The sequence below is a fragment of the Opisthorchis viverrini genome, assembly GCF_000715545.1.
Source record: "Opisthorchis viverrini unplaced genomic scaffold opera_v5_8, whole genome shotgun sequence".
Taxonomy (NCBI): Eukaryota; Metazoa; Platyhelminthes; class Trematoda; order Opisthorchiida; family Opisthorchiidae; genus Opisthorchis; species Opisthorchis viverrini.
The window spans coordinates 1,059,177-1,072,909 of NW_008751664.1; the positions used below are offsets into that span (position 1 = coordinate 1,059,177).

The 13,733-nt window shown below is 46.3% G+C and overlaps 1 protein-coding gene across 1 annotated transcript in view; it reads right to left on the reverse strand.

Annotated features, from left to right (window-relative positions):
* Nucleotides 1-13,517, reverse strand: part of T265_00782 (hypothetical protein) — a gene marked incomplete at both ends in the record, with an annotated part of 45,945 nt that extends 32,428 nt beyond the window's left edge. Inside the window, 6 exons of the mRNA XM_009164654.1 lie at nt 1,574-1,686; nt 2,603-2,902; nt 6,074-6,266; nt 8,638-10,277; nt 10,916-10,970; nt 12,925-13,517. Of these exons, the coding sequence (XP_009162918.1) occupies nt 1,574-1,686; nt 2,603-2,902; nt 6,074-6,266; nt 8,638-9,992 (1,961 nt within the window). The remainder of the gene's footprint in view (nt 1-1,573; nt 1,687-2,602; nt 2,903-6,073; nt 6,267-8,637; nt 10,278-10,915; nt 10,971-12,924) is intronic.
* Between the last annotated feature and the right edge of the window lie 216 nt (nt 13,518-13,733).

Here is a 13,733-nt window from a genome sequence, read left to right on the forward strand (position 1 = left end):
TCCGTTCAATGGATCGAACATAGCGTAGATACTAAGAAATACGACTATTATTAAATGTCCATACGTGTGATGATGAAGTGGGGTTATCCAAATGTAAAAAGGATTATTAGTTCCGTTCGTCCCTACCTTTGGTTCGCATTGGTGTTTGCGAAATTTATTGTCCTCAATAATATAGTTTACAGTGGACAACGTATAAGCATAGAAACCAATCAACAATAGCGATTATCTCTGTGTTAGGAACAAGTGGACCACGCGAACCTTCCTCATAGACAAACGAGTATTTAAATTGTCGGTTGGCACAATGAGGTCGTATACAAGCGTCCGTGTTGTAGTCAACCAGTTCATACGTCCGAATGACAGAATCATTTTCATTTTCTCAGTCCCACGCAGTCTCGAGGATCAAGATGACACAAAACCCGTCGCTGAGTACAACTTCAACATTTACTAGACTGGAGGATTAATCCGCAGAGTAACGCAGGTGATACGCGGCTTTACTGTTTGGCACCGTTCGTGAAGTGCTGGGCTGTACATTCGTCAGCATTAGTGTCAGTTTGAAAAAGCAATCTTGCATGCTGACAAAATTGAAACCACTGAGAGTCAAGGCGAGCTCGCTTGCCCTAAGGAGACAAATTAATGTTATTGGACTCGTTATTTTGGATAATCACCACTTTTACGTCTATTACGAATAGTTTTGAAATTTTCCGATAAACTCCTTTCCTCGAAGGTACAAGTTTCTATGTTTCTGTGAATGTCTCTTTCAATGGGTTTGGTTTCGAATCAATTATAATAATAACGGTAAACTTTGAGCCGTGGCACCCCTTCAGCGCCTAGCTGTCACACCATCCGAAGGGAGCATAAGGGTGATATATATCCAGGTTGTCCAATCTCAGACAAGAGCAGTCGATCTCCCCGGGTTGGGGAGAACCACAGGCCTTCCGGTCATTAAGTTTGCGCCTTAACCAGGGAGCTGCTTCGGGTTCGTTGGTAGAACCATGCTGATGTTGTCCTCATATTCGAACAGCACTTTGGAGGTTAACGCGTTACCAAACAGTGCGCTGTATTGGTTACGACTGCTGCTCTCTTCAAGTTCATCCTCTTCATTGTATGTCAGTCCTCTACCCGCTACGCAGCGAAATTCCAAACACTATATGTAGTCCCTTGGTCGAAATAAAAAAAACGTGTACGCAGTCGTGCTGGAAAGAAACACTTGAAGTAGGACTATCGTAGAGAATATCCAGCACATTCCCCGGAATGTCAGTACACCCCGAAATGCTGCTAAAAGTAACGCCTAGTTGCCGAAATCCAACCCATTTACTCAAAGTTAGAAAAAGTTCCCATCACTTCTCACGTGTAATGTCTGTATTTTTCTGCAACTCATTAATGGGCGAGTCCATAACTTGTACTGCAACAATCCTAATATATTCAGCAAAATATTACCGGTTCTGAGAATAACACGAACAGCCTTTGGTTTTCAAGAATGCTAAGCAACATACGCCAATTCCGAGGATAAATACAGGTTCAAAAAGTGTGCCGTCGTACTACTTTCATTAGGCGATGGCGCGTGAGTACTTACCTCCCCAGACCAGGCTGATGTGGTACAATGTCGGAAAGACACCAGAAGGGTTCCAGCGATTGTGGTTGCTCCGAAGACAACATTTGTAGAGGGAGTGGACGCAGGTGCCAGAACTAGAACCGAAAAAAATGGTATACTTGCCATTCGTGAAGAAATGTAAAATGAAAAACGTGTCGGTAGGAGAAATTTTCACTCAGATACAATACTGCTGAATACAACCCATCTCAACCACGAATTATACTAGTGCCGCTGGTAGCGTTTCCTTCACCTATGACGTGCGAAACGAGGGTGGATAGCAGCCGGCTGGTCAAAGCTGTCCTGAGGACGGTTGGGCTATTTCGGCGCGCCCCACGGAGAGGAGTGGTTCAATGAGTATGAAGAAAACATCTTATGTCCCGACAAAGGTACACTGTCTATAGAGTAATCAGTCATATTGAGTAACTGACCCACGGTAGGTGCTACACGGTGAACAAAGCACCACATGGTCATGCAAAAACAGTAGATATATTACCATGGAATGGCTGGATGTCAAACAAGGTGTTTTCGAATGGCCAACATAACTACAGTGGTGAATGTTGAGTCGCGATCCCTCAGTAGTAGTGGGAACCCTCGGTTGCCATAGTAGATATGATGAGGAAGCACAAAAGGTTGTTATTAAAGGACTCAGCTGTATCGGTTTGTTAGCGCAAGCAAAAGACTCGGGCTCATTCTCCACTTGAAAAGAAATCAAAAATTACTTGGTGGTGGCTAAGTGGTAAGGAGTTGACGAGACATGTTAATCCCTACTGTCAAGTGCCAAGGCTTCTATACTCGTTCACAATTCAAAGTCTTGCTTCATGAGCTGTAGGAGAACGGAAAACGAAATTGCAATGAATTCCTCACGCGGAATTATTGAATAAACATGCAACTGCCGCTAAAAACTGGAATGACTCCTTCCCTGAATTATATTACCCCTGTACAGGCAGTTGGTCAATCTGGTGTGCCATTTCTATGGACAGGCTATTGTGTAGGCCTTGTGAAGAAACTCACCTGCACTCGACCTTCCGTCCCGCTCACGGCAATGGAAACTTCGCGGGCCTGATCAACCGTAAAAACGGGTCGAAAAGTCTGGCGGAATCGACGAGACCCCTCAACACTAGCAATCAAGTCGTACGTATACGATTCGATAGCGTAGCGAGCCTGCTTGGATCGAGATGTAGTGGCTGAAGCCGGTCTGCTAGAAGAATGTGTACCTTTCACTGGACATATTAGACCGCTGTGCGCATACACACTGAGACCACCGTTCTCATGTAGACAGATGAGTACATCCCGCTGGATGCAGCTATAGACCTGCAACGAAACGTATGTATTATTAAAGGTCAAACTCGTTGACATCGGTGAACACTTACTCGCATAAACACCTGAACAGACGATACAATAACAGAGACCTAGTGCTCCACTAGCAAATGACAAAGAGAAAACTGTGATGCATTATGTAGGTGATCCAATACGCAAAGAACGAATTTCATTTAAAGCCGAATGCAGGGTGAACAGGTGGTCCTGAAGTGTGACGTTTTGCAGCAGGTCACCGCTGTTGTTCAAGGGGGTGTCAGCCTCCAGCTTATAGCAGCCTTGTGTGGCGCGCCATTCTGGTCTTCTGATCTTTCGATTATGGAATTACAAGCGCATGAGAAACCAACAAATAAAGACTTGCAAAACCCTTTCAGATTTTGTACTGCTGTACTTCCACTTCTTGAATCATTTACACTGGGATCTCTTGGCCCAAGGGTCTGCTCTTCCCTGTAACTTCATGTGATAAAAAAACAGCATCATAGAACCGTCCTAGACAAATGCTCAAAAAGCATGAAAACCCTTATTTCCAGAGCCAAGAAAGAGCAAACCAGCAGTGACCGTGCTCCATAAAAACTACATTCATTCATTCAGGTAATAAGATGGATGAAGCACCGACAGCACATCCAAAAATGGCACCACAATCTCCGTATTATTAATTTGCTGACAGCATTCACTCCCTAACAAAGAAAGTTCCACCAACACCTTTTTATTACTCTGGAACAAAAATGTGCAACCATAGACAGATTACAAGCCGATGTTTGTGATATACAGGTTGACAGCGTTCACCCTATCGGTGTGGATAATTGAGTGGTAGTGACGGACTTCGCAAAAGGAAGTCCTGTCGAAGTACAAGCAAACGTTATGTCATTCATGTAAGGAGTACGAGTATTCACACCAAGACATACTCCAAAGTAAATTCCAAAAGATCGATAGCCTATCGATTAATTTCTGCACATGTGTGAATCCGACTACAGTAATGGCTGTAGTAGTACGAATGCGAGACTTGGCCACTTCGGTTGGAACATTTGAAACATCTTCAGGTTCTTGAATTACGATACCCCAGATCTATAGCCAGAATAAGTTGGAACAAACGAACTCCAAATGAATTGATCAGGAGACGGGTCTTGGGTAATTTACAGGGTACTGCCCTCAAAAAATGCACCCAGCAATGTAACCTAAGGTGCCTAGGGCATGTGTTACGTATACCGTGACCACCTGCAGAGATGAGCGCTGCTTTCCGGTCTTAATTCGGAGTGGCTGAAATCTACATGTGGACAAAATAAGACACGATATAAGGGAATGATGTTACGAAAAGTTTGGATGCTGTTGGTGCTGTTCGCCTTCCAGGATGGGGTTCCCCGTGATCCTTTCTGTAGTCCGATAGAAACACTGGACGCCATAGCGGATAGCCGATGCCAGGGGTGTTCATCTTGTCAGTTTCTACTGGGATTGTCTTGATGAGTGTTGGAGTTGTGGTCACCTCGGATTTGCTGTGGATTAGCCCTAAGTCCCTCTTGCTGTGTCATTTCTTTCTTCTTTACCAACATATGGCGCTATTCAAATAAACTGATATGGCTGTCCGGAGCGAAGCACCAGTGTTCTTATCTGGTGTCGCTGTCAATGATGATGGTGATACTTATTATCAGGTGTATTAGGTCCTCGCGGATACCCGGATCGGGACTTCAGACATCAACGAACAAACTAGCTGGTGCGATACTTCGCAACGCATTACAAACCGTTCAGTTAGAACATACGCGAAAGTCAATTAGGCGGGTAACGAACGATTGTGACAACTGAGGGACTGTTCAGCTATCTAGCGCAGAGTTTACAGCCAATTCACACCGGCGTTGGTTCGAAAGAATTCGGGAGTTTCTTTGTTCAAAAATAGCTTATCAAGAGCAAGATGAAGAAATTCGTGGACGTTACAGGCGGCTAATATCCTAATAGTCTTTACGGAATATTTCCCCACTGATCTTTGATAATAGTAGTGAAACCGATTATATGTAGTCGGATTTAAAAGTCTTATGTTCATTTACTGAAATTTTCGGCTCCAGCACGCCTCATCCTAAACACATTTGAGCTGACGAATAATCTATGGACTAAGGAAAAGCTACGGTACGAATGCGAAAGTTGATCTCCTCGGGTGCAAAATAAACTCTCCGTTGTTCAGCATCGGAGACCGCTGAGATAGTACGAGCGATATCGGTGCTACTTGCATTCAAGGATGGGGACCGCGTGATCCTCACTGCGCCTGGTTGGAGAAGCTGCAATCTATGGCTGCCAACCGAGTCAGTGGCGATCTTGTCGACAGTTTCTATCCAGATTGCCTGAATGAGTGTTTGGAGGTGTAGGCACCTCGGAATGATTGTAGTAAGCCAGCACTAAGTCCCTTCCCCACCCACCCTTATTCTTTTCTTCACAATAAGGCTTTCATATAAACCATGGCTGTATGGCAGCGAAGCATCGGTGTTGAACACTGATACCATGCTGTCGATGATGATGATGATGATGATGGACAAACCTGTCATATCTCGTCAGGAAGAGGAAAACAGTCTTGTCCTGTGTGGAAAACACCAATGAAAATTGGACATCTTGGCCAAGGTATTTCGAAGGATGGTACCCCACGAGTTAGGTTACCAAGCCTTACTTCACAAAATGCACAAACACAACCGAGAAGTCAATGAACGATAAGGCGTAAATGTATTAAAATACAGACTGTGATTCGCCACGATTTCTTGAGCCACACCAGAGAAGACAAACGTACAAGATAACGCAGAAATAACGAGGAATTCGGGTCTTCTTCGCATTTTGTGAGGTTCCACCAACCCAACGACCACCAGCTTTTTATTAAAACAGGCAACCTGGCTTTCTCATCCTACGGTTTGCGGCACCTACTTAGGTCTGTTTCAATTTATCTACCCATAGGGTAATGCGTCAGTCGACAACCGCGAGGCTGTGTGTGGTGCCAAAAAACCCACAGGCTTATCATATTCGGTCGACCAACCCATCTTTTCCAGTATGAACGCTTGCTAAGAACGGTGAATTGACTATACTGATGCGTAAAATTGGCCCCCAACAACGTACTAACAACCTTAAACTCAACGGACCGAGGGGAAACCAGGATATACATCATATCAGCCAGTTCCCAGATCAAGTGCACAAACTCACTCTACAAAACGAGGGAATGGTGCGATCCAGCGATATTGTGCCAAGTGCTTGTGAAGTCAGTAAACTAGTAATTGTTATCTTCCGTCTGAATACGAAGAGAACACAGTCCTTTCGATATCCATGATAGCAAACTTGGAGACAGTCAGGGGGACTGATGCTGCCAAGGTCAGAAGAGTCGCGCTTAGGTGTAGGTCTGTAAGAAAAAAGTAAACGTAAAATGATTCAGAACGACTTGGTAAGTTGCTTTCATGATTCTACGGAAGCCATGAAGTGAACCTTTCGCTAAAAATAGGAATCGAACATTAGCGCCTAGAAGGTTTTTTCAGTCAAGCGCACGTTGCATTCAGCGAAATACGAAATATGTCGAGGGTATGACATTACCTTGGACGTTGACATTGTCGTAGACATTCGCTTAGACAGTAATACCACTGCCGTGTAAGGGTATATTACGATGAATATGTTGACCATTGGAAACACGTTATCTTATATCATCATCAAAGGTGTCAAGTTATCAGCTTGGGCACCAAAAGCCAGCAAGAATATTAGCGCAGGACTGTTCTGGTAGGCTCTGAGAAGCCAGCACTGTAGGCACAACCTGAAGAAAATTTTATATGAATTTGTGGATGGACCTGCCGATGCGGTGAAAAGTGCAGCTGATACTGGTACTTTTTTTAGCCCAAACGTCCTTGTTTGTTGTGCAACCGCCATAACGACGAATTGCAATAGTGCATGACATGAAACTACCATATCTATGCCGTGTGCAGTTATTTTTATGGTTGTAAACGCACCGATTGAGGTAGCAAGTTGCTTAGAGCTCATCGGTTCGCCGACGTTAAGCTCGCCCTAAAACTAGAACAAATGCGTAACCACTTACAGCTAGAAACCCTTTTTGAATAAAGTTATCTATCAGTGTCACTTTCAAAAAGGAATAGTCTGTGACCTTTCCCCTATTTTTTCAGGATTCGTGGTGCCTTTGTATCCATAGATTTCTCTATTTATGTAATCTCATGGTTAGCGCAAAATCCACCCTATGAAGACATCGCGGGCGGATTTAACTTTGTTACCGTGGTTAGCATTGTGATTTCATGCATCCAGCAGCCCCAATGCCCATACAAAACTTACATCAGCATCACACCGAGCCATCTTGATAGCTTCACATGACACTGCTGATCAGCCCCCGGTTTTCTTGCCGTGGCGCCGTTCTAGAGCGGTTGTATGAGAAGGACAGTACACATTTCTACGGAAAGCATTCGTGACAGGAACTTCTTGGCTATCATTTTCGACGGGTCACCCTTAGTAGGATGGTTGAGCGAGCTTTGTACACGAAATTGAACATTAACTGAAGTAGTACACTGCGCCATCCTGCTAAAAGTGGTGAACTGGGTGGCTGATAAAAACTCATCGAGCCTCCCCTCACATGCAGTCGATTGTCAGACTGCCATCCATTGGACTGGCAACGGTAAGCAACAGAATCGCCACAGTTGGTGAGAATGTTCGTCCAAACTGCAAGTGCTAAAGTGACAAGCATTATTTGGAAGTGGAGTGCAGTACTGTAAGAATTAATTCGTCGGCATCCCGCACTTTCGGATGCTACAAATCTTCATTAAACCCGCTCTGGACTGAGGAATAAGTATATCCAGTGGAGTGTTGACGGAAAGGAAGAGCAAGACTGCATCTAATCTCCACCACACATCTTGGCGGCCATGTAGAAGCCAGAAAGCGCATCCCGATGCTCTAGTTTATAAAACGAGCGCAGTGTGCATATTCCAGACCTGCTGAAAAAAACAGGCCGTGTTATTCTCCTTGTTGTGTGACAAAAGATGTTGGATGTCACTGCTCGGAATCTCAAAGGAGGCTGCCAGGACTACAACGGACAAGAGAGCCTTCTAACGAAATGTACGAAGTGTGTCATCATCATCATCATCATCATCATCATCATCAAAGACAGCAACATTAGTGTTGGTACTGACGCTTCACTCCCGTACAACCATAAGTTTTGTCTACAGTGAAGAGAAGAGAAAAAAGTGGGTGAGGGAGGGAACCCAGTGCTGGCCTACGTCAAGCATTCTGAGGTGCCTACATCTCCAATCGCTCAATCAGACAATCTGGAAAGAAACTGACAGCACAAACGCCACTGACATCGATTAGCCGCCATTTCTTGCAACGTCTCCAACCAAGCACAGACGGGGTCACGGGGACCCCATCCTGGAAGTCGCAGAACACCAACAATACCCAAACTCTTCGTGATCTCTTCCATGCCTTTCCGCCAAGTCATGTGCTGTCCACCTCGCGGTTTGCGCCATCCTGAAGGAGACACGGAGAACAACACTCGTCTCGGTAGACGGTGTTTCGGCATGCGTAGCACATGACCGAGCCATCGCAGTCAATGATGCTACATGTTTTCCCGGATTGAAGTGCCTGCAGCACAACCAAATACCCGTTTTCTAATCGCCTCGTTACTGACACGCTGACGCCATCCACAACCAGCCACGCTTCTGAGGCATCGGTGGTCGAAAACCTGAAGACGCCTCACATCATCTGTCCGCAGAGGCCATGTCTCGCACCTATACAACAACACAGCTCTTACTGTAGCCTGGTACACACGACCCATAAGATCCAGTGAGATGCCTTTTTGACGCCACAAGTGACGCAAATTAGCAAACGTGATTCGAGCCTTTGAGATTCTTGCACTGACTTCATCAGACACACTTCCGTCAGAGCTAATACAACTACCGAGGTATGTAAAGTTTTCCACAATCTCCAGTGGTTCTCCTTGAACTGTAAGGGATATGTTCGCAGATGGCACGTTCTGAAGCAGGACTTTGCACTTCGAAGGTGCAAGGCGCATGCCAAATGATGGTATGATGGCGGTCAGTTTATTCAACAGGGCTTGTGCTTCGCTAAGGTCTTCAAAGATGAGGGCGATGTCATCTGCGTACTCCAGATCGACAAGGCTCTCGCCAGCAACAATTTGAACACCGGGGTTTTGAAAACCGTCCAGTGTTCGCCTCATTATTTCATCGATGACGAAGTTGAACAAGAATGGGGAGAGTGGACATCCTTGTCTGACACCACTTTTTGTAGGAAAGCTTTTGGAGAGCTCACCATACACCCTCACCCGCCCAGAAGTATGTGAATATAGAGATCGGATTATGTTTACAAACTTCTGGGGCACACCCTGTTGAGCAAGTGTAGTTAACAGAACTGATCGATCAACAGAATCGAACGCACCCTTGAAGTCAAGGAATACCAGGATTGTGGGTCGTCTGTACATGTGGCGTTGCTCTAACACCTGACGGAGCGTGAAGATGTGGTCAACGCAGCCTCTACCCGGTCGAAATCCCGCTTGATTCTCACGAGTCAAGACTTCGCGTGCCGCCATAAGACGACGAAGAATCAATGACGCCAGAAGCCTTGTCACAACAGGCGTCAAGCTAACGCCTCTGTGGTTGCTGCATTCACTGCGAGTACCCTTTTTGAAAATGGGTACCACTATCGATTCACCCCAGTTGTCTGGGACGGTCTCCTTCTCCCAGATAAACCCAAATAGGCTAGACAGGCACTGACTGAGGAATCCACCGCCATCCTTGAAGAGAGCAGGTGGAAGGTCGTCAGGACCAGCAGCGCGATGGCGCTTGAGTAGAGAAATGCATTCGGACACTTCTGAGACTGAAGGCGGCTCCATATTTACGGTCCACCTTTCTGTTGAAGGCCGGGTTTCTGGATTGGGGTTAGCAGGTGGCCAGCTGAATTGTTGTTCGAAGTACTGTGCCCAGCGATCCAAACGTTCTGCTTTGCTGCATATCAGGGAGCCATTTTGGTCCCTGATTGTTTCACTGACAAGAGGTTTCCGAGGACCAGTCGAACGAATCAAGTGGAACAATTTGCGCACGTTTCCAGCATTCTTTGCATCTTCCATTTCTTCGACCTTTCGGGTCCACCAAGCTTCTCGGTCTGCGCGGACACTCAGTTTCACCTGGCGTCGGATGATGCGCCGGGTGGAGTTGTGGTGGCGACCAGTTGGAATCTGTCGCCGGGTCTCCAGCAAAGACACGGTCCTATCAGAGATCCAATGCTTGGATGAAGTTGGCTGGGTTGTACCGCAAGCAGACGCTCCTGCTTTGAGTAGCGCTTTGGATATTTTTTCCCAGTGGCCGTTTATATCCGACACCGTACCGTCAGGTAGGCATTCGAGGAGCTGGTTCTGATAGTTTCGTTTGATTTCTGGGTCCACTAGCTTCTCAATGGCTAAGCGAGGTGTGCGCGTTTAGTGTACACCTGAAAAGCGCAATGAAAAGCAACAGCGTACAAGTGCATGGTAGGAGTCCACGCTGGTGTAGGTGGTAGGCGGTGATCGACCCTCGCCACCGATAACTGACGGCGATGTGGTCTATCTGGATTCGGCGCTGGTTTGATGGTGGACACCACGCTGTCAAGCGATTTCCGCTGTTCCGGAAATTCGTATTGCAAAGGAATAGTCTTTGATCAGCACACATCTGAAGTAACCGGTTTCCGTTGTCCGTGCGTCTCGTGTCCAAACCAAGACGACCACCCAAACAGGCCTCAGCAGTGCTTAGTCTACCTGCCTGGGTGTTCATACCACCAGCGACCACAACGACATCTGAGATTTTAGCCTGCTGTAGAAGAGCACCTGGAGTGTCATAGAAACTGTCCTTGGCAAATTCAGAGCTACAGTCAGTTGGGGCGTAAGCAAACACAATAAACAAAGTGCGATGAACCTCGCTTCCCCTAGATTCTCTCACAGATGTTGCCAAACGAACCGCAAAGAGGCGACTGTCAACGGGTATCCAATCAAGCAGAGACGCTCAATACAATACCCACCCCAGCATATCCAGCTGCAGCGGCCTCTGCATCGCCAGAGGTGCGCAGCCGGAACCTGGGGAAGAGCGAGGGGGCAATCAGTTCGATCACAGTACTTGCGCCTCGCGTCCTTCTTTCTGACAGACAACATACATCGATACAGAGGGAATCCAGCGTACGCGCAAGAGCCACCTGTTGATCTGCTTGCTTCAGTGTGCGAACATCGAAGGTGGTTTGAAAACAGACTTCGAAGTGTTTAGGGTTGTAACTGAACTCGGACGTGCAGAAGCTGCAGCTGAGTGTGATGCAGGGCGAGCAACACGGTCAATCCTAGAGATAAGACCTGAAAAGAAAGCATTCGAATTTGGGTGGGGGAGGGTGAAAGAAGGAAAACGTGGAAGTGTAAGAAGGGAAGCGTCAGAGTAGCCTGTTTTCGCTTACCCGCCCTGCTGTACGCAGCAAGTAAGGCTATCCGGCTGATGGCACCACGCGAAGGCCGATGTGGCATAAGAATATTGTTAGTTGCGTATGTACTGGTTGTACGAGGGCTGGGATACTGCCAGGGCGCCAACACCTAGACAGGAGGACGATTAGGGTCCTCAACCAAAGCCTTTGGCTCAAAAACCTAACGCAAGGCAGTGGTGTTTGGCGGGAAATGCAAGTACGCTACCATTTTTACGGAACACGTCGCCATACATGTTCCAACCCCCAATCTGGAGGGCCAGGAGAATGTGTTCGTCAGACCTCTACCATAGACCAACCTGGTATGAGAGACTCTGAGCATCGTGCGGACACTATCCCCAGTATAGCTCAATGGGTCGCCGAGGTACACAAACCGCCACACCATGGTAAGGTCGTCCCTTCGTGACGGTGTGTGCCGAGGGTTCACTTAATATCGTAAAAAGCATACTATTTTACGTTGCGCTTTCACCATCAAACATAGGTGAGTCACTAAACACCGTGCGAAAGCAACACATGAGCTGATCAAAGCACCAGGGTTACAAGCGAAAGACGGAGCATAATCTGATCACTATGATCTCAGTAGTTGGACGAGGCATCGCGGAAATTCATATTGTGAATTGGGGATAAGTATGCTCAGTTTAAGGGGCTTAAGAACAGCAAAAACCACCTCGAAGGCGCTGGCCGAAAGTCCGGACCGCAACAGCCAATTACGAACCAGTATGTGCCGAATACCAGTTGCCAATGGCGCATCCAGAAGGGGTCAGAATTTCCATAATGTAATGCGGCGAAAACTTTACATACGACGCGACGTACAAGTGGCTGGATTTAACGAATTCCGAATGAGACGATCAAGGGACAGTATTTTAATCAAGCACAGGATACGCATAGAGAATTCATCCAGCAATCCAAGCTAAATTGGCCGGGCTGTGCGTTACGCATACCGAGTTACCGCCTGCCCAGACGAGCACCGTTTTCCATGCCTAATTCGGAGTGGCAGAAATCTAGTGGGCCGGATTTGAAACGGCAGAAGAGAATGAGGAAGAATTGGGGTTCACGACGAAAACCTTCGACTCAAAAGCCCAACAGCGAAGCAAGGATAGTGGGTGTAAATTCGCCGCAGAAGTCCACATTTTTGAGGTGAGCTCGCCACTAAAGTCCAAACCTGAAAGTGGAGGACCAGGACACTGTTGGTCAAATCCCTATCCATTGAGCGACCTAGTATGAGGTTTGTGTCGTATACAAACGTCCAAGTACAGTTGTAAGGGTTACCGAGGTGCACAGACCGTCGGGAAGGTCCGGCCTTCTCATGATAGGCTGATCGAATTCAGAGGACATTAGAATTAATAATCCGTTTATTTATTAGAATTGGATGTCCTGCTCCAACCTTGTTTTGAAGTATGGCATTACTGCGCCAGATACACACAATACGGCTGATGGAAAGTAGTACAGCCAGTGCTGATAAATGAAGTATGAGAAATCAATCTGTTGCAAAATGTAGGGCTGGGACACTAAAGACATACGTGACCCAAGTTGGAACAACACAATATCCAAAAGCAATAAAAACTTACCTTTCAAGAGTGGCACCGTTGGTACTTGCGTCGGTAGCACATTTTGAGGATCCAAGAGACGGAGATTCTTCTAAAAACTGAGTACCCAAGGTAACGTGTACAAACCAAAATCGCTGAATTCAATGGGAGGTTTGTCAACCGAGAATGCCGAAGTAAGAGAAAAGTTGTTAACAACTGTGAACCTGGCTGATCCTCCAACTAAAAATGTAAGAGAAGGGCAAGTCGCGTACGCATGATATTTTTCATGTTATGGGGATCCATTGAAACTGTGAGAAAGTGTTCGTTCACGCTTGTCTTCCAGAGGGGTGTTTGTGTCTGTGTGTTCCACAGTATGCAAATCCCTTTAGAGTGAATGGCGAACAAAAGATCGCGAGAAACGTTCTGATCTTCTATCCACTGAAAATCTATGGCAAAATATCACGAGAAATTAGTCCCTACCTAGGACATTATGGCCGGGTTCGCAAATCTCCGATACAACACTCGCAGTCACGACATCCCAGATTATGATCATACCGCTCGCATCTGCACTGGCTAATCGAAGTCCATAAGGATTTTTGTGGTCATGGTAAAAATTCTCTGGAGCCCATTTCACCTGAAACCCCTGTAGGAAATGGTCACAAGACCTACGATTTGAACCAAAGTTCTGTGACCCTGTAATGATTGTACAGGCTAAAAGTAGTTTCACGTTAGAGAAACAACTCACCCGAGCGTTATCCGGATCGAGAATAATGATAGTACTGAATGATCCATAGGCTACTAAGCGCTTCCAACCACTAGTAATGTGTAAGTTTGGCAAAACGGTCTCACTA